Source organism: Pogoniulus pusillus, chromosome 3 (genome assembly GCF_015220805.1).
Source record: "Pogoniulus pusillus isolate bPogPus1 chromosome 3, bPogPus1.pri, whole genome shotgun sequence".
NCBI classification, from domain to species: domain Eukaryota; kingdom Metazoa; phylum Chordata; class Aves; order Piciformes; family Lybiidae; genus Pogoniulus; species Pogoniulus pusillus.
Genome location: NC_087266.1, coordinates 23,681,712 through 23,707,969, shown reverse-complemented (window position 1 = coordinate 23,707,969; position 26,258 = coordinate 23,681,712). Strand labels below are relative to the sequence as shown.

The window sequence follows — 26,258 nt, the reverse complement described above, 5'->3', positions numbered from 1 at the left end:
TGACAAAACAAACCATTCTTTGGACAGAAGAGAACATCCCAGGATGACTCGGAACATCCAACTTTAGTTGAGGAGTTAAAAGAGCTACTCCTCTTCCTGCCATTTTACATGGCTCCCAAGGCATTGTATTGTTGTTTCCTCACACCATTGTGCTATGGCATGTTTCAGAGAGGTTCCCAGGACAGAACTTGGAAAACTTGCAGTCGAATGACTGACTTTTGCCTGCAGTGCAGTACTGCTTATCCCTGTTTTCAGTACTTGAACGAGGTGAATGTAACCCACTGTGTATTGGTTATTCAGCTTTTCAAGGAAAGTCTTTGCCAAGAGAACAAAGCTGCAGCAGACTCTTCTCCCTTCATCCCTGAAAGTAGTGGTGCTCACTTTTTGCTCCTCAGTTGATCTGCCTCTTGCTGAGGTTGTGTTGTCTGGATTTTGCAGAAGCTGATTAAAAGAAACACATTTTACGCTGTGAGCTTGCTGCTGAGAGCTGTGAGAACACTGTCCTCCTACTTTTCATCTTGACTGATTGTATTTAACAGCCTTGCCTGTTACATATGATTTACTGGTGCTTGTAAAAGTGCAGGAACTGACTGGGTAATTTTTTTTAACAATTATTTTCATTGTCTTTAATTTAATGGACCAAGTAGAAACAAGTTGCTCAAATTAACTCCTTATTGCTACTGTCAGTGCACTAGCATAAGGAGATTTCTTACAGGGAATAACAGTCACTTGTCTGTGAGACAAACATTAAATAAGAGTAATAAGTGAGTTGAAACAGGTATGCCATAGCACACACACACCCCTCGAGCCCCACAACAAGGCACAGGAAATATAAAATCCTTTAGCTCTCCAACTTCACAGACCTTTGGCTGGCAAGCCCAGCCCAGTGGGCAGAGCTGAGGTCTGGAACAAGCAGCACCTGATGACCAGATCAAGACCGCCTATGCCAATTGCAGCGGAGGGGAGAAATTAATTGGTGCAAGATGTTATTAAATCCTTATTAATTATCAGTCACCCTTCCGGGGCTACGTCACAGCCTATTACAAGTGTCCAATCTTCAGGAGACTCTGCCCTTGGACGGTGAGGCTGGAATTCTTCCCGGCTTCAGGGGAAAGGAGAATCTTCCTGGCTTCTGGGGAAAGGACAGTCTCTGACCTTATTCTCTTGGCTTCTTCTGGACGCTCTGTCCAGGGATCCTTAGGCAGGACCTTGGGGTGCAGAAGGAGTACGATGCCATGCGGTCTCAGCACGGTGCCACGCTGGCCATGCAGGCTGATCGTGTGCAGACAATCCAGGGTCTGCTGCCTGGTAGCTCTGTAGCAGGGAGCACACCAGGCAGTGATAAGGCAGCAGGCATGCACTAGGGTGCATGGCTGCACGGGAGAATGAGCTCTGTAGGTACAGGCAGGCTTAAGCATAATAATGAGAGTGAGTGAGCAAGCATGTTGTTTGCCTGTGTATCTCTATTTATCAAAGGTGGGCTGAGATTAATGGCCCACTGGCCACCAAAATGACCAATCAGCTTGGCAGTTAGCCAACCATACCATAATAGGGAAAAGCCACAAGCCTGGACCTCCCAAATACGGGAATAGCATGGGCCTAGCACCCGGTAAGCATGAGCTGGGTGCATGGGCTTATACAACCACTTATGCAAACAGGAGCCCTGGGCAGGCCAGGCTTTATGGCACCAGGTCTGTTGTGCCCCTCTGTGTTTACTTTATGTGTTTACCTCTGGTTATGGGCAGAAAAACATGTCCAGGCATGGCAAGGCATGAATAAGCCTATTTTTGGGCCTATGGTCCCTTCACAGCAGACTGCAGGCAGAAACAAGGAAGCCCAGGATCGCATCAGTATCAAGTACCCTGAAGGTGAACCAGTATTTCAGAAGATGGCAGAATTTGGAGATACCAAGCAGGATTTTCTGTGTTTATCTATATTCTGAGAGGTGTATGTGACTGAATAAGAGAAGAAGTGATGAGACCACACAGAAGCTGTATTACAATGAAGAGGAATAAAAACTATGCAGAATAAAAGAATAAAAAGTGTAAGTGGATTAAAAACTAAGTGAACTATTTCTCAAATCCTTACACACAATGACTGAGCCATATTTCCTTTTTTCCCTGAATTGCATCCAAGTCTTGCTGCCTTTGTGGGAGCCATGCACTCAGTTCCCCACTGCAGACCTACCCTTTATCTAGATGTTCCTGCTCACAAGCTGCTCATGCTGAATGTGCAAAGAAGGCTTATCACTACAACACAAAGATGTTCACAGCATACAGAACTGTGCAATCAACTTTGTCAAAAGGATCTGTTGGAAGGTAGGAGAGCCCTGCAGAGGGACCTGGACAGGCTGCATGGGTGGGCAGAGGCCAACGGGATGAGATTTAACAAGGCCAAGTGCAGGGTTCTGCACTTTGGCCACAACAACCCCAAGCAGCACTACAGGCTGGGGACTGAGTGGCTGGAGAGCAGCCAGGAGGAAAGGGACCTGGGGGTACTGATAGAGAGTAGGCTGAAGATGAGCCAGCAGTGTGCCCAGGTGGCCAAGAGAGCCAATGGCATCCTGGCCTGCATCAGGAACAGTGTGGCCAGTAGGACAAGGGAGGTTATTCTTCCCCTGTACTCAGCACTGGTCAGGCCACACCTTGAGTCCTGTGTCCAGTTCTGGGCCCCTCAATTCAAGAGAGATGTTGAGGTGCTGGAACATGTCCAGAGAAGGGTGACAAAGCTGGTGAGGGGCCTGGAGCACAAATCCCATGAGGAGAGGCTGAGGGAGCTGGGGTTGTATAGCCTGCAGAAGAGGAGGCTCAGGGGTGATCTTATTACTGTCTACAACTACCTGAAGGGACATTGTAGCCAGGTGGGGGGTGGCCTCTTCTCCCAGGTAACCAGCAATAGAACAAGGGGACACAGTCTCAAGTTGTGCCAGGGTAGGTATAGGCTGAATGTTAGGAAGAAGTTCTTCACAGAGAGAGTGATTTTCCATTGGAATGGGCTTCCTCAAGAAAAGCCTGGATGAGGCACTTAGTGCCATGGTCTAGTTGATTGGTTAGGGCTGGGTGCTAGGTTGGACTGGATGATCTTGGAGGTCTCTTCCAACCTGGTTGATTCTATGATTCTATTCTATGATCTCTGAAGTCCTCTGGTTAAGCCTTCTGCTTGTGGATCCGACTACAGCATGTTGCACAGGGCTTTAACCAGCTAACTTACAGACATCTCTAATGATACAATATTCATCACCTCCCTAAACAATCTGTTTTCGTGTTTGACCACTTTCACAGGTCATCAAACAACAACCACCTTCACACATGGTCAAACAATGATAATTTCCTGTGTTCCAACCTGTGTTTGATGTCTTTTGCACTGTCACTGTGCATGTCTGAGAAGTGTCTGGCTTCACTTTTTCTGTATCTTTCCATTAGATACCTGAAGACTGCAATAAGATCTTCCTTTGACTTCTCTGAACAAACCCAGTACTCCCAACCTCTCCTCTTGACCTGCTCTATCACATGCCTCAGTCTTTTGACCTTCTTACTGGCCTCTCCGCTGCTCTCATTCCAGTATGTCACACTGTTCTCACCCTGGGATTCCCAAACTGGACACAGTTGTGAGTGGCCACAGAAGTGCTGAATAAAGGGGTAGGACCACTGATGTTACAGGCCACAGTCTTGCTAATGTAGCCTAGCATGCATCTAGTCATTCTTGCTACAAGGGCACTTTGAAGGCTCAGGTTCAACTTGCTGTCTAGCAAGGTCCTCCTGGCAGATCTGCTTTTCAGCCAGATGTCCCCAGCCTCTCCTCTTGCATGGTATTATTCCTCCAAGAGGCAAGACTTTTGAACTTCATGAGTTTCTTGCAGGCTGACTTCTCCAACCTGCTGAAGTCCCTCTGTACTGCAACCCTACCCTCCAGCATAATGACCAATGCCTTATGATTTGCTATGATCTGTGAGCCTGCTCAGGGAGTGCCAATGGGTGCTGAAGCCTGCCAGCTGGAATTAGTACCTCTAATCACAACATCCTGAGCCTGATGGTCTAATCGTTTTCCACCCACCTCATTGCCAGAAAGTTGAGATACCCAGACACTTTAATCAGTCACAGAGGAACCTGGGCGAGAGAAGGGAATTGCAGGGAAGAGGTTTCAGGCCACACTCATGTTTGTCAGTGGCTACCCAGCATGATCTTATGTGGAGAACATGTTACTCCTAGGCTCAATTTATGTGAGTCCTTTCCAGAACTGGAAATCTAGAGCAGTCTAAATCAATGCTTCTGGACAGGAAATAAATTAGGTCTAAAACAGTTTAGTATTAATCAACTGCTGGCAGTGGTAGATGAATGCACTGTACTGCCTTTGGATCCAAGCAGGTTCACCTGCACAGTGCTGTGCTTTGTGACTTTCCAGATCTGTCAGCACCGGCTCAGGAGTCACTGCCTGTCTGAACCCTCCTTTCCACTGCATAGCACAGACATGCTCTGCTTGGATTGCTAACTGCTCGGCTGTGTTATGCTGGGGGTGGTTTATGGATCCTGAAGGGCTTCACTAGATATGCCACTAACTGCTCCGCGTCAAATCAAAGGGGTTTGGCCAGATTATAATGGAATTAGATCCTCGTTTGATTTAGGATCAGAACTGTCCTGTAATGAACATTAATCTAAGAGGTTATTAAAATAGATTCCCTGTGAGAGTGGGAAGTTGTTAATGTGCTGTTTCTAAACATTTCCTTCTGCAGATATTCCCACATTTTGAGGTAAATTTAAAGCAGAAAATTCATGTGCCTCAAAGATTACATATTTTTATCCACATCTGTGGGAAGAGGAAGCTTCTATGTCTTTTCAGAGGTGTATCTTAGCTGCAAAGCTTCTGATGGAGAGCTGCTTTCACCTGTCTTTAAACAAAATAGGAAATAATAATAGAAGTGGTAAATAGTAGTTCACAGGATCACAGGATGTCAGGGGTTGGAAGGGACCCAAAATGATCACCGAGTCCAATCTCCCTGCCAGAGCAGGACCACACAGTCTAGCTCAGGTCACAGAGGAACACACAAATCCGAAAGGGATTTAGCAACACACCAGAAGGGCCATACAACACTCTAAAATCTAATTAAGTGTGGTCCTTCCATAGACTAGTTTAAAAGCAATCAGTTCATGTCTTCAAACTAATTTGCATGACAAAGATCTTCCGCTGTTATTGTCCTAAACAGGAGTTTTTTGATCATCTGAATCACTATACAGCAACAATTCTAGAAGTCCATTTTCATTAATTAAACATGTTTTATTCCCTGTAGTCCTATTTATTTGACAAGCACTTTTTTGTTGTTGTTGTTGTTTGTTTGTTTTGATGTGAATTTACAGCACAGTGACACAAAGTGCAGAGGGTTGTGGGTTAATTTCTTTATATCTTCAACTATGTTTAAGCACTGATTTTAACTCGCTGCTCCCTTAAATTATCAGTCTCCTGCCCTGGGATGTCCAGCAATAATGCCACACTCGCTGTGCTAGTTTGAAGCAGGGTAGAATGTTTTGGTTAGAAAAAGCAGATCATAGGCTATGAAAAGGAAAACAATGGTGATGTCTACTCCCCTCACAGTCTCGCTGAGATGTATGGGAACAAGAAAGTAAACATTAGATAACACTCTCGCCATTTTTGGCTGCACTCTCTGGCTGGGCTCTGGCTGAGCTGCATCTCCCTAACCTCACCTGCCACTCACCTTTGCTTCTTAACCTCTTGGCTGAACCTCTATTCTTCCTTAGGAGTGGGGTAAGGTTGAGAGGGGCAGGGGGAAGGTGTAGGGGTGGTTGAGAGCCCCTCTTGGGGACTCAGGTTTCTGGGAGGGGAGTTGTGTTTCTGTATTACCTTTTACCTTGTCTATTTCTGTACATCATAGAATCATAGAATCATAGAATCAACCAGGTTGGCTAATAATTGTATATACTGTAAATATCTGCTTGTATATTGTGCTAGCTGTAAATAAATAGCTTCATTTATATTCCCAGAGCCCGACTGAGTCTAGCTGGGTATTTCTAAAAGTGTGGGGGGGCAGGGAACACCCAAACCATCACACTCACCCAGCATGGACACAGACTGGTAGCCTGTACCACCGATTATTATTTCCACTTTGCAATGGCACTACAAGCAGACCTTTTACAGTGCCTGGACATGTGGACTTTCAAACTCTGGATCCTCTGTTTGCTGCAGAACATCATTTTGGAGACTGGCATTTTACACACCCATGCACTTTCCCTGCCATATTTAAAATACAGTTTCTGACACAATTTTTAAAAGACTTTTGTTAGATACCTTTGTTTGCCTGGGATCAAAAAGCCCAAAGCAACCTGAACACATCACTGCCCTTTCTCCGCTTTGATTTGTAGCATCTTCCTTCTGATTTAACAGAGTTCAATTTTAAAATGATGAGCTTGTGTTTCATCATTTAAATGATGTGCAAAACTGTCCACAGGCTACTTAAACAGAAGATTTTGCTTTCTACAGGGCTCCCTATCATGTTGGGATCTATAGATGGTATTCAGGCAGGATTAGACTTGCTAAAACCCCTTGCCTCTGTAATTGTTTTGATTTATTTCAGCCTTTGCTTCCATCAGATACTTAGCATTGTCAGGAATCATGACATCATTTTAATAAAAACAAAAAATCACAGTATCACAGTATCATTAGGGTTGGAAGAGACCTCACAGATCATCAAGTCCAACCCTTTACCACAGAGCTCAAGGCTAGACCATGGCACCAAGTGCCACATCCAATCCTGCCTTGAACAGCCCCAGGGACGGCGACTCCACCACCTCCCCGGGCAGCCCATTCCAGTGTCCAATGACTCTCTCAGTGAAGAACTTTCTCCTCACCTCAAGCCTAAATTTCCCCTGGCATAGCTTGAGGCTGTGTCCTCTTGTTCTGGTGCTGGTCACCTGAGAGAAGAGAGCAACCTCCTCCTAGCCACAACCTCCCCTCAGGTAGTTGTAGACAGCAATAAGGTCACCCCTGAGCCTCCTCTTCTCCAGGCTAACCAATCCCAGCTCCCTCAGCCTCTCCTCATAGGGCTGTGCTCAAGGCCTCTCACCAGCCTCGTCACCCTTCTCTGGACACGCTCAAGCATTTCAATGTCCCTCCTAAACAAAAATAATGGTTTGACATCTGCTGCTACCCTGGCTTATATGAAAATGAAAACAGAGCACTGGACTAATGTAGTTACTTTTGCTTCAGTCTGTTGTGTGTAACAGCAGCTTCATAAGCTTGACAGAGAGTTACTCCTACTTCATATGTTTAGTTTCCTTCCAGTATAAGATGGGCAAGTTCTACCTCACTTGTCTGAGTCTCCCTATCAACATTACACTACAAATTCAGCAAGGTGATGGAAATGGACTCTGTATGCTACCACATCCGGTCTTTGCTGGTGCCTTGCTGGGAGGAGGCTGGCCAGGTGACTGAAGACCTGGGAGACAGTAATTTAAACTCTGCCCCACTTGCCATGGATTTAACGTGTTCTGATAGCTTATCTCCTGGCGGTCTGCTATGGGCAGCCAGTCACTAGTGGTGTTCCCCAAGGATCAGTGCTGGGCCCAGCCCTGTTCAATGTCTTTATTGATGATCTGGACAAGGGGATTGAGTCCAGCATCAGTAAGTTTGCAGATGACACCAAGCTGGGAGCAGGTGTTGATCTGTTGGAAGGTAGGAGAGCCCTGCAGAGGGACCTGGACAGGCTGCATGGGTGGGCAGAGGCCAATGGGATGAGAGTTAACAAGGCCAAGTGCAGAGTTCTGCACTTTGGCCACAACAACCCCAAGCAGCACTACAGGCTGGGGACTGAATAGCTGGAAAGCAGCCAGAAGGAAAGGGACCTGGGGGTGCTGATAGAGAGTAGGCTGAAGATGAGCCAGCAGTGTGCCCAGGTGGCCAAGAGAGCCAATGGCATCCTGGCCTGCATCAGCAACAGTGTGGTTAGTGGGACAAGGGAGGTTATTCTGCCCCTGTACTCAGCACTGGTCAGGCCACATCTTGAGTCCTGTGTCCAGTTCTGGGCCCCTCAATTCAAGAGAGATGTTGAGGTGCTGGAACGTGTCCAAAGAAGGGCAACAAGGCTGGTGAGGGACCTGGAACACAAACCCTATGAGGAGAGGCTGACGGAGTTGAGGTTGTTTAGCCTGGAGAAGAGGAGGCTCAGGAGTGACCTCATTGCTGTCTACAACTACCTGAAGGGACATTGTAGCCAGGTGGGGGTTGGCCTCTTCTCCCAGGTAACCAGCAACAGAATAAGGAGACACAGTCTCAAGTTGTGCCAGGGGAGGTATAGGCTGGATGTTAGGAGGAAGTAGTTGGCAGAGAGAGTGATTGGCATTGGAATGGGCTGCCCAGGGAGGTGGTGGAGTCACCGTCCCTGGAGGTGTTCAAGAAAAGCCTGGCTGAGGCACTTAGTGCCATGGTCTGGTTGACTGGCTAGGGCTGGGTGCTAGGTTGGAGTGGATGATCTTGGAGGTCTCTTCCAACCTGGTAGATTCTATGATTCTATGGCTTGCATAAGCAAGCATGTGGGCAATTCTCATCATAGCCCTAGCATAGAAAGGCCATGATGGGTTGCTGGACTGAAACCTGCCTATTGTTTTGCACACTGACAGTTTCACAGCTGTGAAAAAGGTTAGGGAAACAAGCAGAAGCAGACAAATGGCCTTGCAATGGGGAGAATGCAACTGACAGTTCTCCAGTGCAAGCCTGAACTCTGCACCTTCTGCATGGATCCATGCATGCAGAGACACAAGCACTGAACATTGCAGACTAGACAACTTGGAGAGAAGTATATTCAATTCAGAATCTATATTGCTGTGTCTCCAACAGGCCTATTAAGTCAGAAACAGCTAGTCAATAATAACGCTTTTGACATTAGTGATCCACAACCTTGGCCAAATTGAAGCATGGGAGAATTTCCTTTTGTATGCATCCATGAAAGCAGACTTGATTTCTGGAAGACCATACAAAGACAATTAACAAATACAATGAAGGAAAACACCAAAACTAAATGATGACACAGAAAATATCTACTGTCCAGGTCAGGACAATGAGCAAATGAAGGTTATATAAAAGGAGGAAAATTGGAGAACTTCTAATAAGGATTCAAATTCTGGCCTTTTAATTTTCAGTTCTGTTACCAAAGGTAGTAAAACACAGCAAAAAAATTTAGTCTTTCATTCCATAGACTAAATCCTCACATTAAAAACTTTAGCTTTCTGACAGCCTCATAATTCTTTCACCCTTCCATGTTTATGCCCTGATGTGATGGCAAACTCTCTTTCTAGAAACGTGCTGCTTGAAGGATATAGTTTGTAACTTCTGCTCTCCTGTGCAAACTCAGAGGTGACAGCCTGAACCATGCAATTAGTCCTGCCTATATTAGATTTTGTGTGTCCATATTAGCATGATTACATATTGAACACCAAAGTTCTAACTCATTGCAGTGCTCCAATACTGAAACCTCCCTGGCAAGGATTCACTCATGTGAGGCTGCATAGGTACTAGAAGATCTAGGGGCTTTTGCCTATGACAAAAGAACCCCAGAAGCCAGGAGAATTCCTCTACAGAAACTTGAAGCCTACCATGTCAATACCACTAACTGGAAAACAAAACCTTTTGCTGAAGTTGTCTGGGGACAAATCTGATACTAACCAAGACACTGCCAGAAGCTTCCACCCATGTCCAACACAACTGATGCCAGCAGGCCAGGCCCATCAGCAACAGTGGTACCATATTTAAGAAAGGGAAAAACGGTTGTGCAGCAGAAGTCAGAGAGAAACAACACCACCAATGTCTGTGAAGAAGGAGAGGGTGGAGGTGCTCCAGACACTGGATCAGAGATTCCCCTGCAAGCTGTGGTGAAAACCATGATGAGGCGGATTGTCACCCTGCTCTCTGAAAAATGAGCTGGCTGTGAGGAGGAATTTTGTGTCAGACCATCTGTGAACAAATACAGGTACTGTTTAACTCAAACTCCTATTTCACTACTGCCATGCAAACACAGCGGAGTACATTTCACTCACTAAAATAATGTTATGCCTCATGCATCCCATAGCGATCCAAGAACTGCATCCAGGAATGCAAATCTGGAAACCACATTCTTCCTTCCTCTGCAGATTAGAAGATACACTATTGACCTTGCTGACAACACCACTTCATGGACAGGCTTCTCACCAGTAAGTTCCTCCAACTATGCCTTTAAAAGTCACTTATTTTTAAACGATCGCTAAAGTTTCTTTCGCTTCAGGTGCTTGAAGGATGCTCTGAGGCATGAGAAAGCAGGAATGAACACAAAGACACACAAAGACTACAGTCTCAAGAGCTTGCAGTGATTATAGCAGTATCTCTTGGACCTTGAGGAATTTTTATGCCTTTAAATGAGGGTTTTCTGGGCATTCCAGAATCTTGGCTGATGGACATCCAGGGTTTGCAGAAAGGTAAGTGCTAGGACCACATCAGGCAGAAAGGCAATGGGACAAACTGGAGCTGGAACATGCAACCTCAAGTTACATTGCCAGTGCTGAGTGTATAATGGATGTTCACAGTCATGGATACACTCATCTCTCCCCACTGAATGGACAGGCAGAAGGGACAGCATTAGTATTACTCTAGGACAGGCAGCATCAACTGCTCCTTACTCTCTCAAAGGTAGTGAGTTCTACCCAAAAAGGTACACCCTTGCCAAGTAGACTCAAAGTTCAGGCACCATGTCCAAGTACCAGGCTAGAAAAAGGGCAACATGAAACAAGAGTGAGCAGGAGATAGCAGTGATGCATATTTATCAACAAAACCCCACATTTGGCAGAAAGAGGTAAACTTCCCACTGTGAGATGCTCAGAATTATTTTTGACTGATTTGAGCTGAATCAAAGTGAAAGAGGGATTGGCTAAGGAAAAAAAACTGGAAACAAAACTAGGTGGTTTTTTTTTTTTCTTCATTTACTTGCCTGCTTCTTCCCCTCTGAGAGAAAACACAACGAATTGCTTAAGCCTAGAGAGTAGTATTCTCATGCTTGCAAGCATACCTAGCAATGAATTACCTGCTCAATAGAGTGCTTTGGTTTCTAAAGCAACTCAATGTTTTCAAAAAGCTGTCTGGTGAGAACCAATAATATATGCACACTACATCTCTGGCCTGTGTAATTAGGAACACTTGATGGCTTCAATTCCAGACACAGGTCACAAAAAGAGATTATAGCTGTGTTGCTGACTGTGTTTCAAAGAGTTTATAGCACAGTGGCAACATGCTCAAGAATGGCACAAAAAATAACAAAGCAAGCAGTAAAATAGCATCATAATAAGGTTTCTGCATTTCTTGGCCTGATGCAGATGGTGTTTCAAGGTTGGAGCACTTACCAGTAGGTGCTGTGGCAGTTTTTGGTGCTGGAAGTAAGCTTCTGCGTGGAGTTGCTGTGCTGCTTGATACCTGGGTCATGCTCTTGTTGCTTCCCTTGGGGACATCTTTAGAAGGTGCAGGTGCCTTTGGAGCAGTTTGCTCTTCATTTCCAAAGCTGGAACCTGCAGGAGACCAAGATTGCTCTGATTATGAGTCCATGAAAAATGTATGTGAACTCTGGCATAGCAACTGAGCTTGTATCAGCAATTATGACCTGTAAAGACATATTCTTATCGCTACTTTGGATAAGCAGCATTAAATTTCTCCAATACAGATTGTTATACAGAAATAAAGAGTTCCCAGCAAATTATTTAAATGTTAAGTCTTGGTGGCTGTTGGGAGTCCAGCTCCACCAGGAATTTAACATCTGCTTTTGGTCCATAAAGGTATCTGGCTCCATAAAGGTAACTGGCTGCAAGACTCATAAAGGAACCAAAAAATTTCTACATTTCTGGGTGGACAAGTTCAACTCGGCTTTGTAGCTCCTAGAAGAGTCACCCTGCACACTCATTCTAAGATGTAGGACTATTTATGAGACTGAAGTGGAATAGCAGGACATAGTGTCACAAGGCATTAAATTCTCCTACCCAGAAGGGATTTCCTATAAAAGGGTCCTTAGACCACACTCAGATATTGGAATAACATGATGAAAAACAACCAACCAAACAGACCCCAACTCTCTTAACTCTCACACCCACTTCAATCATATTCTCATAATGAATCTTAAGTTGCCAAGTTTTCCAGTTTATATTAACCTCTTTCAAAACCTCTGATGGGTTTGGTTTCCTCCTGCATTTGCAGGGAATAACGACATCCTAGGCTCCTCGTAGATAAAAGGACATCAATCTTTTTTTAACAACTGAAAATGGCAAAGTTTAGAGTGTCTGCTTTATCTATTGAGTCAAAAGCCTAAGAGGAGCAAAAGATTACAGCACACCTGGACTTGAATGTCTGCAGAAGGGTGAACATACTGTTTGAAAAAATGAGTGGAGATAGTGGCAAGAAATTCATAGGAATTCAGGCCTGTAATTTTTATTCCCATTATTTTGAGAAGAAACAATACAACACTATTTAGGTATCACCTGCAGGAAAATGATAACATTATTTTAATCCTGACACATCCAAGTCTCCAGTAGTTTTAAGATGTAGAGCTCTTAAATGTGTGCAAGTAAAGGAGATATATATTTTTTATAGCTTTCTTGTTGAAAATCCCCTAGTGAAAAGAGTGCAGGTTGGAAAAGAAAATCCTCTTTTCTGATAAAGGAGTAATATACTTTTCGGCTTTGACAAAATAGCTTTAAGTTTTGCTGTGTCTTTAAGGCTGCATTCATATAAGTTTTACATTAAAGTGCGTATCTGCAGTATACATGGACTTCTACATGCACATTTGACCTTTGTTCAAATAATAAGCCAGATTAAATATTGAAACAAAACAGCACACTGTGCTCTACACAGGAACAAAAAAAATACCCAAAGCATTTGTCACCGTTACACTGCTGTATGCATAACAACCTCTCAGAACTTCAGGTTGTTTTATAGCCAAACTAGATGCATTTTTTTCACTCTTGTAACAAATACTTAAGTTTGTGTGCTGAATTGTCTCATGACAAAATACTGCTGACTTCAGTGAAGTTACAACAGAAGCAATCTGGCCCCACCTGGTCCAGTTTCCTCTGCAGCTGTGCACAAGGACATCTCTACCAGGTGTTGAGGGATGTTACAGCCTGTTGTGCCCACCTCAGTCTGTCTGTATTATACTCCTGAAGTTACTGCTGTAGCAGTTTCAGTTATATATGCTCGCCTCATCAGTTTGGGTAGTGTGCTAGTTTGAAGCTAGCTAGAATGTTTTGGTGAGAAGAACTAGATCATAGGCTGTGAAAGGAAAACAGTGGTGATGTCTACTCCCCTCACAGTCTTGCTGAAGAAGAAAGGAAAACATTAGATAACACTCTCACCATTTTGTCTCGCTCTGCTTTGGGCTGCTGACTGAGCTACATCTCTCTAACACACCCTCCACTCACCTTTGCTTTCTAACCTCCTGGCTGAGCCTCTATTCTTCCTTAGGGCTGGGGTAAGGTTGAAAGGGGCAGGGGGAAGGTGCAGGGGTGGTTGAGAGCCCCTCCTGGGGACTCAGGTTTCTGGGAGGGGAGTTGTGTTTCTGTATTACCTTTTACCTTGTATATTTCTGTCTATAACTGTATATACACTGTAAATATCTGCTTGTATATTGTGCTAGCTGTAAATAAATAGCTTCATTTATATTCCCAGAGTGGACTGAGCCTAGTCTGGATGCTTTATAAAGTGTGTGTGTGGGGGGAACACCCAAACCATCACAGGTAGCACTGCTTGTAGAGAATCTTTTCTTTTTGTTAAGAAGTTTCAATTATAGAAACATTAACCTTGAAGAGGAAGCTGTTCTTACTGCTAGCAGACGAATGCCATTCAAGGGCTCTTTAATGCAAACTCCATCTGTACTAGGAAATGCTTCAACTCACAAACCTGGCTGAACAAAAGCTATTCCCACATTGAAGAAAGGTGTCCAGGGTAGATAAACAGGTTCTTATTAAAATAAAACTTTAAAAGTTTTGGTAGATATTGAAGTGCCACCAGCTACAAACACTTTTATTGACTAAAACACAGCACAAAAGGTTCACTAATTACAGAAATGAGTGGGTGGGAAAGCTGACAAACACAGCCTCATCAAGTCCCCTGAAACAGAAAAGCCCAGTGCCTGGAGACAGCCAGACATGCAGCCAAGCAAGGCTTTGTGCAAAGCTTGTATTTCCCTGCAGCTTGTGGAGAAGAGAAGGTACACACACTGCAGACCATGGAGAACCCCGCACTGGAGCAAGCGGACCTGCCCTGAAGGAAGCTGCAGCCAATGGAGAACCCTCTAAGAAGCGGGCTCCTGGAAGAAGCTGTGGCCCCTGGACAGGACCCCATACAGGAGTAGGTTTGTTCTGAGACACTATATCCCATGATAAACAACCACACTGGAGCATGGAAAAGTGTGAGAAGGACAAGAAGGCAGAGAGGAAATGCTGTGGCCTGAACACAACCCCTGTTTGCCATCTCTCTTCACTGCTCGATTCAGCTAAGGGATAGAGAAGGTAGAGGAGTCGGGAAGGAAGAAGTGAAGTTGAGCCTGGGGGAAAAAAGGATGCTGGAGAAGCTGGTTTAGCTTTTTTTTTTTAAACATCTGTTTCTCATCATTCAATTCTATTTTAATTGGAAACACATTAAATAATTTTCTCCAAGTTGAGTGTGTTTTGCCTATGACAGCAACTGCTAAGTCAACTCCTTGTCTTTATCTCTATCCATAACCATTTTAATCTTACTTTTACCCCTGTCCTCTTGAAGAGAGGTAGTGAGAAAGTGGCCTAGTGGGTGTCTGGCACTGAGTCCAGAGGTTCATTAAGTCCAACCTCCCTGCCAGAGCAAGACCATAGAATCTAGCTCAGGTCACACAGGAATGCATCCAGACAGGTTTTGAAAGTCTCTAGAGAAGGAGACTTCACAACCTCTCTGGGGAGCCTGTTCCAGTGCTCTGTCACCCCTACAGTAAAGAAGTTCTTCCTCATTTTGAGGTGGAACTTCCTGCACTGTAGTTTATACCCATTGCCTCTTGTCCTATTACAGGGTGCAACTGAGAAGACTTTGTCCCCTCCCTCTTGACATGCAGCCTTCCTACATTCATAAACATTCATTAGATCCCCTCTCAGTCTTCTCTTCACCAGACCAAAAAGCCCCAGGTCCCTCAGCCTCTCCTCACAGGGCAGTGCTCCAGACCCTTAATCACCATCAAAGCCCTCCATTGGACTCTTTTGAGCAGATCCCTGTCCCTCTTGAACTCGGGAGCCCAAAACTGAATGAAACATTCCAGGTGAGGTCTCACCAGGGCAGAGTAGAGGGGGATAAGGTCAGTGTTTTGCATAAGAGACAATCTCAGGCCAGGCCTAGTTTCCTAAAAGCAGGGCAAAGTGTGCTCTACCTAGCTACACATGGTGCTGGGCTACATTTTTCAAACAGCACTTGAAGAAGGAATTAATGCATCAAAGATCCAGGGAAATGCATATTCCTCATGACTTAAGAAGAAAATTAAGGTTTTCATTTACTTGGAGGAATTAACTTCACGACAGAAAATCAGAAAGTTTATTCATCAGGTGGCACTTTCCAGTCCATCATGAGGCAATGCTTTCCACTACTATCTCTGGTGGGTGATGTGCCAGTAGCATCTGCTCTCCTAGAATATCTTTATTTGCAGTAAAAGGTTGTACAGAAACATCAGATGTGCAGTTCATGAACAGTTTCCAGGTAATCTCATCCTCTGTTGTATTGTGCCTCTTCCCCCTACTCCACTTCTGCATTCTATCTAAACCAAGTGAGACTGTATTTTTGCCTTTAAAGCACCTAGCAAGTCGTTTGGGTTCTACATAAAACACTCTCTGATTTTGCAGACTGTGCTCTATGAGGAGCAGCACTGCTGACTCTGCAGTAGAGTGTTTAACAGAGTGTTAACAACTCACTGGAGCTAAAGGCCTTCAGCCTCACTTTTATCATCTCCTCACTATGAGCGCCAAGGGATCCTGCTCTTCTGCTTGTGAAAAAAGTACAGGGAAGAAGAAAAGGTGCCTAAAGATTTGCAATTACTCTAGAGAGTTCCAGCTGTATCCTCTCATTCCCTATTTTGTTAAGACAGTCAAGAGTGTTGTGGAGGGCCTGTAGGCCCAAAAAGAGGCTTGTTTATGCCTGTTCTTGCCTGGACATGTTTTTCTGCCAGGACCCCTGGTTATAAACAGGTTGTGTAAGCCCCCACACACCCAGCTCGTGTCTCCCTGGGGTAAGCCCATGTGATCCCCATATTTGGGAAAGTCCAGGCAAGAGCCTTCTGCCTATTATGGTAAGGTTTGGCTGATTGCCAACCTGGTTGGTCATTCTAGTGGCCAAAGAGGCCATTAATCTCGGCCCACATTCAATAAATAGGGGTGCACAGGTAAACAACATGCTCAGCTCAGACCCTCAGGCACAGACCCTGCATAGCTCAGCCACTCAGATGCTCAGAGGCTCAGACCTCATGCTCTGACTCACTTGCAGCTCACCTGCCTGTGTACCTTTCTTGCAGAGATCATTCAAGCCTGCCTACATATATATATGAGTAGCCTATAGTCTCCTAAGCCAGCTGTGCACATCTGCACGCTACTGTGTTATCAGGACCAGATCCTGCATTGCCTGCATTTACCTATGGAGCTCAGACTCCCAGCAGCCGCACACACTTTGCATGCCTGCTGCCTACCATTGCCTGGTAAGCACCACTGCTGCTGAGATAACCAGGAAGCAGATTTTGGGTTGTCTGCACACACACATGGCCTGCTAGCCATGACAACCATGCCAGAGACAGCATGATATTCTCCTGAGATCCTACCAGCTGAGAATTCCAGGACAGGACATCCAGAAGAAGCCAGCAGCACCAAAGGCAGAGATTCTGTCCCTTGCCAGGAGAACAAGGTTAGAGAAACCCTATTCCCCCACAAACGGGGAAGACTCATCCTTTCCCCCCAAGCTGGGAGGATTCCAGCCTCAACGTCCACGGGCAGAGATCCCCAGAAGTCTGGACATTAGACATAGGCTGTGACGCAGCCCCGGAGGGTGATTAATAATTAATAAGCATTGTGAGTAAAAGCTTTAATACCTCTGTAAATATCTGTTACCTCTGCCGTAGAGCAGAATCAGTTTCAGCCTGCTCTGCTGGGCAAATAGCATAGAGACCTCAAGTGGCATTAAGCCGCAGGGAAAACACCTCTCTCTGTTTATAGTTTGAATGTTTGCTGGTAATTATTAAGTTCCTGTACATAATTCATCATAAATTGTTTTCATAACCATGTAAAGAATCCTTTTATATTAATATACAGTGGTTGGGGGTGGTGAGAGTTCAGAATATTGAGATTAATAAATATATATTTTTATATAAATTTATCTCGCCCCAATTAATTTCTCTCCTCTCCCAAAATAGGCATAGGTGCTGAAAACCCCCCTCTGCAACAAAGGCATGCAGGAGTTAGGACTGGCAATGCATTTTAGGCAGTGTGTTCTATGAAAATCATGATCAAAACCCTTCTGGCTTTCAAATGGCTTGAGCTACCCTGACTCTGAATCTGCCACTGTCCTGTTCACCATCTGGCTCTGCCCTGCAGCATCTCGCTTCAGGGGCTCCTCACTCTCAGATAAAGAAGACTCTCTGGTATCTGTTACCAGAAAATTGTGTCTCTTTCTGCTTTCTTTTCTGGAATTAATTACAAAATGTATTTAAAAATATGGTAATAAGGTATGGTATTATATATGACTGCAAAACTTGCAGGAGTGTGAATGTGTGGAATTCTGCATTTGAAAAGAAATCGCAGTATCACAGTATCACAGTATCATCAGGGTTGGAAGAGACCTCACAGATCATCAAGTCCAACCCTTTACCACAGAGCTCAAGGCTAGACCATGGCACCAAGTGCCACATCCAATCCTGCCTTGAACAGCTCCAGGGATGGCGACTCCACCACCTCCCCGTGCAGCCCATTCCAGTGTCCAATGACTCTCTCAGTGAAGAACTTTCTCCTCACCTCAAGCCTAAATTTCCCCTGGCGCAGCCTGAGGCTGTGTCCTCTTGTTCTGGTGCTGGCCACCTGAGAGAAGAGAGCAACCTCCTCCTGGCCACAACCTCCCCTCAGGTAGCTGTAGACAGCAACAAGGTCTCCCTTGAGCCTCCTCTTCTCCAGGCTAAACAATCCCAGCTCCCTCAGCCTCTCCTCATAGGGCTGTGCTCAAGGCCTCTCCCCAGCCTCGTCGCCCTTCTCTGGACACGCTCAAGCATCTCAATGTCCCTCCTAAACTGGGGGGCCCAGAACTGAACACAGTACTCAAGGTGTGGTCTAACCAGTGCAGAGTGCAGGGGCAGAATGACCTCCCTGCTCCTGCTGACCACACCATTCCTGAGGCAGGCCAGGATGCCACTGGCTCTCTTGGCCACCTGGGCACACTGCTGGCCATGTTGTATGGCAGGTATTAATCCGAGACAGCAATAAAGCCAGACAGGCACAGATTTCTCTGTGTGCACACAAGGTCAATGAGGTGGTCTTCTGCTGGAGAACTTGCATCCTTTCTAGTAAAATAGCTTGTCTGACAATGCCTATGGGTCTCTCTTTTTTTTTTTTGCTGAGAAACAGACCTCAAAAGAGTATTAGGGCATGATTACAGCTGCTTCTGTAGCTCCCTATCTCATGGGCTGCTATGTGAAGCCTATCAAAAAGGAGCGAGTTTCCAGCTCTTCAGAGCAGGTCAAGCATTCACTGCACTGGCAGCAGGCTTGGAGCTGTTAGCTCTTCATCACAGCTGTAATCACACACAAGACACTGGGAATGTGCTGGCATCACGGATGATCACTGAATCACAAACATTTACCATGGGTAATAGAAAGCCTTTTTCTTCTTAAAGATCCTTATACACCAGTTTGCACCAGGTTTAATGACAATGAAGGTTATGTCTACCTGTTGCAACAGTGATCCCACTTTGTCATTCTAAAGCACTTTCCAGTCACAGAACTCAATGAGTTTGACAAACACCAAACAAGCTGAACTGCTTTCCAAGCTCACACAGCAAGGGAATAGCAGAGACAAGCAGAGAAAGCTAGTATGAAAACTTGGCTGTGAATAAGGCTAGACTAACTTTTTTCTCATCCACAAAGCACTGGGATGTGTTATTCCTCTGGGTTTTACTAGGCTGCATCTCTGTTGCCCCAGTTTTCAAGCACAAATGCAAGCATAAAATGAAACAAGTGAAGTGAAGCTGAAGGGTAGCTTTGGCTGCAGTGACCATGAAATGGTAGAGTTTAAGATCCTCAAGGCATCAAGGAGGGTGCATAGCAAATTTGCCTCTCTGGACTTCAGAAGAGCAGATTGCAACCTCTTCAGGGGCCTCCTTTGCAGGGTGCCATGGGAAAAAACTGTGGAAGGAAGGGGTACCAGGAAAGCTGGTCAGTGTTGAAGGATAGCCTCCTCCAGGCCCAGCAACAGTGCATCCCAAAAAAGAGGAAGGCAGGTAAGAATGCCAGGAAGCCTGCATGGATGAATAGAGAGCTCCTGGACACACTCAGATGCAAGAAGAAAGACTCTGGAGTGTGGAAGCAAGGACAGGTAACCTGGGGTGAACACGAAGAAATTGTTCATGCAACCAGAGCTCAGGGTAGGAAAGCTAAAGCACAGCTAGAATTAAATCTGGCTAGGGATGTAAGGGGAACAAGAAGAACTTCTTCAGGTATACTAGTGAGAAAAGGAGGACTAAGGAGAATGTGAGACCCTTCCAGAAGGGAAATGGAGAGTTGGTAACAAAGAACACGGATAAGGCTGAGGTACTCAATGGCTTCTTTGCTTCAGTCTTCAATGGCAAGGGCTCCAACCACAATGTCCAAGTCCCAGAGAGCAAAAGCAAGGACTGGGAAAAAGAAGACCTGCCCACTATAATTGAAGATCATGTTCCTGAACACCTAAGGAATCAGAACGTGCACAAGTCCATGGGGTCTGATGAAATCCACCCACGGGTCCTGAGGGAATTGGTGGATGAAGTTGCTAAACCACTGTCCATCGTATTTGAAAGTACTACTTTAAGACTGTCAAATCTTCCCTACAAACCTTCAGAGTATGACTGATCACAGTGAAAAGAAGCATCCCATGTCATGAATACTCTGATGAAGTGTCTTGTGTGGTACCTTGAGGAGCTGAGGTAGCAGGACTACATACTGGGGAAATGTTTGCTTCTCTGAGAGAAACATATTAGCTGTAAACTTCTCATAGGAATATGAATTATGATTTATTTCAGATCAGAGTAACCTGATCTTATTGTATAATTACTGAAGCCTATCAATAAGTCATAGGAAGGGCTAGTTCTTAACATCTGAGGTACACTCAAAGGCAAGCAAGTACTCACAGTGCTTTTGGTACCTCAACAAAAATGAAGAAGAACATCTTATGTATCAGTTCTACATTCAAATTCCTCTCAGCATGTTCATTTTGGGAGAGGACACAAGTAGCTATATCCAAGCAACAGATGTTTTAAAATCCTGTGTGCCATACATTTACTGAACTGAGCTCTCATTGAAGACTGGATTTGTAGGAAATACTCCATCTGATCCCAGTGAGGGCAACTCAAGTGTTGTCTCCAATACAAGACAAGCTTGACTTGGGATGAGAGCTTTAGGAAAAGTGCTACTCTCTATACTAGGCAAAAAGCACATGAATTAAAACAGAAGCATAGTTTTACTTCAGTATTTATCTGTCAGAGTCACAGACTGTCTTAGAGAGGGGATGAATAGATACAGGCCCAAGGGCCACTTCTGCCCCTTGCTGCCCAGCAGAGTAATCCTCCACACCACAACAATTCCCAAGCGCTACAGAGCTGTCAAAGTAACACCAATCACTGGCGGTATTTTTGCCAAGGACAGCTCTGCATTCCAACACCCCCACCTGCCAGAATGGCCCCTAGGATCACCAGTGGCTGCCCCAAAGTTAGGACAACAAGAAAGAAGATAAGGGTAACACTGATAGCACCAAAACGTCAACAGCACTTATCAACCTACTTAGAGGGGAATTTTCCTGGGTAGGAAGACTTTGGTGCTCCTGGGTAGTACTTCAGCATCCCCATTTCTAGAAACACCAGTTTTGTAACATGACTTGTGCTCAGGACCATCTGCTCTGATGGCACCATGCCTGCTTCTGAACTGGCATGCCAGTTTTAACAGAGCACAAGCACCCATGAAAGATAGGATTAGAAATGACATCTGCTCCAAAAGAAGTTCCTCCTGATTGAAGAAGTGCCAAATTTGAGCCACATGCCTTACTATAAGGAATGACATCTGCTGGCACATAGAGAATTATATCAAGAAATGCCTCTTTCCTGGAATTACTGCTTCTAATTTGCTTCAGCACTAAACTAGAGTACCATATCTGGACATGTAAAGGGATATAATCATTGATAGAAGCAATAATGATATTCCAAAGGCATTAATAAATGTCCATCAACTTTCACAATCCATACTGGATGCCACAGCTCACTGGAATAGCAGAGGTTAAGCAATGCCCATACACTTGTCAGCACTTAAGTTCTGGTAGCCTTCAGTCCTGCCCTTTCCTGATAAGCCACAATAATGTGTGTGCTACATTTCTGTGAGATTATGCTACATTGAAGAGCTAGTAAATATGCCTGCCTTTTTCCTGGCATAACGACGACTTCAGAACAGGCAATATGGGCTAAGGAGGGGAGATGTCATAAGGAAACCTCAAAGATGGAAAAACCCTGCAGAGCCTTCACTTAGTCACTAATTAATTGCATTTTATGATTTCAGGCATAGATCCTCAAAGCTGCTTAGGAAGTTAATTCCTGTTTCATTCTACATTCAAATTCAGCTCACACTATTTTTTCTTAATCATGATCCCAGCCCTGAAGGAGTTTCAAACCAGCAGATGTCTCCATTATGGAGTATGAAGGATGTAAGCAGTTGAGCAGAACATCTATGAATGCTAAGCAATGCTTTGATTGCAGAAGAAAGGTGGTGACAGGAACCAAAGCTTCACTGTGTTTTGGAAACAGGCAGAGTTGTATCTACATTGTTCAGAGCAACCATTCACTGTGCTCAGATCATTCCTCTTAGCCAACATGCTGCTTGACATAGAAATTGCCCATCTTTTACAGAATAGCTTGGGTTAGCCTCCCTGACTGAGGCATCATCTAACCTTCCTTCTCCCATATCCCTGGAGAATGTCAGACCCAGGAGATACAGCTATTTATCCTGCTAGAATTGAGTCATTGTGCATCAGCAGACAAGAAAAGAGACATGGATGCCCTCATCACTCATGCCCAAGTAACTGCTCAATTCTTACTCCCACATCTTTTAGAAAACAATGTCTAAAACATGGTATTTACCACTCCCCACGCCTAGAGTCATAGAACAGCCTAGGCTGGAAGAGACCTTAGAGATCATCTAATCCAACCTCCCTGTTGTGGGCAGGGATGCCTCTCAACTAGGCCAGGTTACTCAAAGTCCCATCCAACCTGGCCTTGACCATCTCCAAGGAGGGGGAACAGCAAGATTTTCCACAGTAGGCATGTATTGCTGCCCCTTCCCTGCCACCCACAGTAGCCCCTACAGTGAGGATAAGTGCAAATGAGAGTTGCATTCGTGAAAAGAGTTTGTTGGGCAAGTCTGTTTGGGCATTCTCCCCTTCGGGGGAGGCTACGCCTAGCCGAGGGGTGGTTTCTGCTGAAGGACCTGGTCATACATCCTGGCTTATGCAAAAGAATGGTGAAATACACCCACAAAAGAACGTGACGTTGGCAGAAAGAATGTAGAAAGGTTGTTATGAGTTGGAGGTTTCCAATTTCTCTGATCTCTTTGAACTCTACTGGATTGTCTCCTACCATCTGAGAAATGTCATGTTACTACAGAAGGTATGAGAACCTGCTTTTCCCACTTAACTTCCACAAACTCCTTTGCAAGTAAAGCACAGCATGCTACTCTGTGCTGCCTCCTGCCTAGATCTGTGCTTGGTGGCTAGTGTAGATGTCCTACAGAAAACTATCTACAGCAAAGTAAAAATCTGATAAAAATGGTTGTGTAGTCCAGAGCTGCCCCAGTCAGGAAACACATTTCAGTGGAAACCTATATTTTTTTTCTGCATGCACTGGGCACACTGTCTCTTAAGGCTCCAAAAATAAACTTGACTTCTAAAATTCTGCTGATTAAATGATGTTTTTCTCAGAAAACACCTTAATCAGTTTGTCAGTTATCATAGAATCTACCAGGTTGGAAGAGACCTCCAAGATCATCCAGGCCAACCTAGCACCCAGCCCTAGCCAGTCAACTAGACCATGGCACTAAGTGCCTCAGCCAGGCTTTTATTGAACACCTCCAGGGACAGTGCCTCCACCACCTCCCTGGGCAGCCCATTCCAATGCCAATCACTCTCTCTGTCAAGAACTTCCTCCTAACATCCAGCCTATACCTACCCCGGCAAAACTTGAGACTGTTTCCCCTTGTTCTATTGCTGGTTGCCTGGGAGAAGTAAGTGAGTAAGACTAGAAGTAAAACCATAATGCAAACACACTTGAAGAGAAAAAAAACACAAGCAAAACTGATGTCTATTATAAATGTCATTATCCAGGGAGAATTAGCAAAAATTTTGCATATGACCCTTTAAAAATTGTCCTCATCTCATGTTTAGTAAAACAGTGCCTTTAGCAGGTGATTTTCAGCAAAATTCAGGTTTTTTTACAAGGAGCTATTTTTACAGTTAACCGTACTAAATGCTGTGACCCAGTAACCCAGTTAAGTAAGTTTTAGTACATCTTTTAGCTATGATTTTATTTCTATGAACCAAAGTAATCTAAACCAGTTGGCCTATAATATTTTTCAGGGAGCAGATGTTTAAGTGCATTGATTTTACCAAATGAAAGCTCTTAGTATATAAAATCAAAATGGCATGAGATTCAGTAGGACCAAGTGCAGACCTTACCCTTTGGCCACAATAACCCCATGCAGAACTACAGTTGGGGGGATGAGTAGCTGGAGAGCAGCCTGGCAGAGAGGGAGCTAGGAGTGCTGTTGGACAGCTGGCTGGACATGAGCCAGCAGTGTGCTCAGGTGGCATGGAAGGTCAATGGCATCTTGGCCAGTATCAGGAACAGTGTGGCCAGCAGGACAAGGGAGGTTATTCTGCCCCTGTACTCAATACTGGTCAGGCCACACCTTGAGTACTGTGTCCAGTTCTGGGCTCCTCAATTCAAGAGATGCTGAGATACTGGAACATGTCCAGAGAAAGGTGACGAAGCTGGTGAGTGGCCTGAGCCCTGTGAGGACAGGCTGAGGGAGCTGGGGTTGCTTAGCCTGCAGAAGAGGAGGCTCAGGGTGACCTCATTGCTGTCTACAACTACCTGAAGGGAGGTTGTAGACAGGTGGGAGTTGGTCTCTTCTGCCAGGCAATCATCAATAGAACAAGGGGACACAGTCTCAAGTTGTGCCAGGGGAACTATAGGTTTGATATTAGGAGGAAGTAGTTGGCAGAGAGAGTGATTTGCATTGGAATGGGCTGCCCAGGGAGGTGGTGGAGGCACCATCCCTGGAGGTATTCAAGAAAAGCCTGGATGAGGCACTTAGTGCCATGGTCTGGTTGACTGGATAGGGCTGGATATCTTGGTTGGATAGATGGGACTGGATGAATAGGTTGGACAGGTTGGACTGGATGATCTTGGAGGTCTCGTCCAACCTGGTTGATCCTATGTTTCATCTCAACATAAAGTGGACATCTTTTATATTAATCAATCGCTGGAACAACCTCTCCAGTGAAGTGGTAGAGTAGCCATAGCTGGAGGCTTTCAAGATGTGATTGGTTAGGGTGCTAGCTAACCTCATCTAGGCTCTCTTTCCTACAGAAGGTTGAACCAGATGAATTCACAAGGTTCCTTTCAACTTGGGCTATTCCATGATCTTATGAAGGGTGAATAATAAACAAATGATCCAAATTTCCAACTGCAGACTTAGAATAAGGACTATACAACACTACTTGCTCAGAAGGTTGTTATATAAAGGATGGTTTATAATACCATTAATGCTCAAGATGTATTTCTTGCTGGGTTTGCAGATGTGAAAGATATCAGTCTGATTACTCAGAAGATTGAAATCTACACTTCAGAGAACAAACACAGCCTGGACAGTGAGGCATGAAATTCCTCATCCAACTGCATCCCTGCAGTGATCTTGCTACACGCTTGGCATCAGGGCTTCTTCCCTAAGGAAGTGGCTTTTGTGGGCAGGAGCTATGTTATACCATATCAACATCATCATATCTGCTGCTTTTTTACAGATGTTTTACTAATTCTTAAACCAAAGGCTGCTGAATTGCAAATACTTTAAGGTACCAGGGTTGATTTGTGGGTAAAATTCTTACTTCAGGAGGCTAATAAATGCATCCCGGAGCACTGTCAACAATACCAAAATTTCATGGACTGGTACTGGTGGCTTAGATGTATTATAATGAGGTCATTAATCCATTTCTGGTCTTCAGCATCAGTAGGTAAGTTGTGACCAGGTTGGTCCCATGACTGAAACATCCATTTTGACATGATAGAATACTGTGACATGCAGGTCAAACCTTTCTGAGGATTGGACACTGCCACTGTTACTGAAACTGCAGGTAAACTGGATAAAGCAAATTACATTCTAAAAATCCATGTTTGTACATAAAAACTCCTCAGATCGATTCCCACAAACATTTTACAATGATTCTTTTTTAATCCAGCAAATCTGTTCCCTGTCAACACTCCTTAATGGAGCATCATTATTCTTACATAGAAGTCAGAGCAACTCTTAAAGGTCTCTCTGAAAATCACTTGGATGGTGCTTTAGTCACAACAGCGAGTTAACTTTTAAGGTATCGTCAGACACAAACAACCAAGCAGCACTCACAGGAAGTAAAATATCTCTTATCACAGAATCATGCCTGGTTGGAAGAGACCTCCAAGATCATCCAGTCCAACCTAGCACCCAGCCCTAGCCAGTCAACTAGACCATGGCACTAAGTGCCTCAGCCAGTCTTCTCTTGAAGACCTCCAGGGACAGTGCCTCCACCACCTCCCTGGGCAGCCCATTCCAATGGGAAATCACTCTCTCTGTGAAGAACTTCCTCCTAACATCCAGCCTATACCTACCCCGGCACAACTTGAGACTGTGTCCCCTTGTTCTATTGCTGGTTGCCTGGGAGAAGAGGCCACCCCCCCCACCTGGCTACAACCTCCCTTCAGGCAGTTGTAGACAGCAA

At 44.8% G+C, this 26,258-nt stretch overlaps 1 protein-coding gene across 4 annotated transcripts in view; it reads right to left on the bottom strand.

The window, feature by feature from the left end:
• The window catches only part of MTUS2 (microtubule associated scaffold protein 2), a 375,898-nt gene that overhangs the window by 80,320 nt on the left and 269,320 nt on the right, over window positions 1-26,258 (bottom strand). For all 4 annotated transcript variants that reach the window (XM_064172588.1, XM_064172609.1, XM_064172594.1 and 1 more), the window contains one exon: window positions 11,370-11,531. In XM_064172588.1, the coding sequence (XP_064028658.1) occupies window positions 11,370-11,531 (162 nt within the window). The remainder of the gene's footprint in view (window positions 1-11,369; window positions 11,532-26,258) is intronic.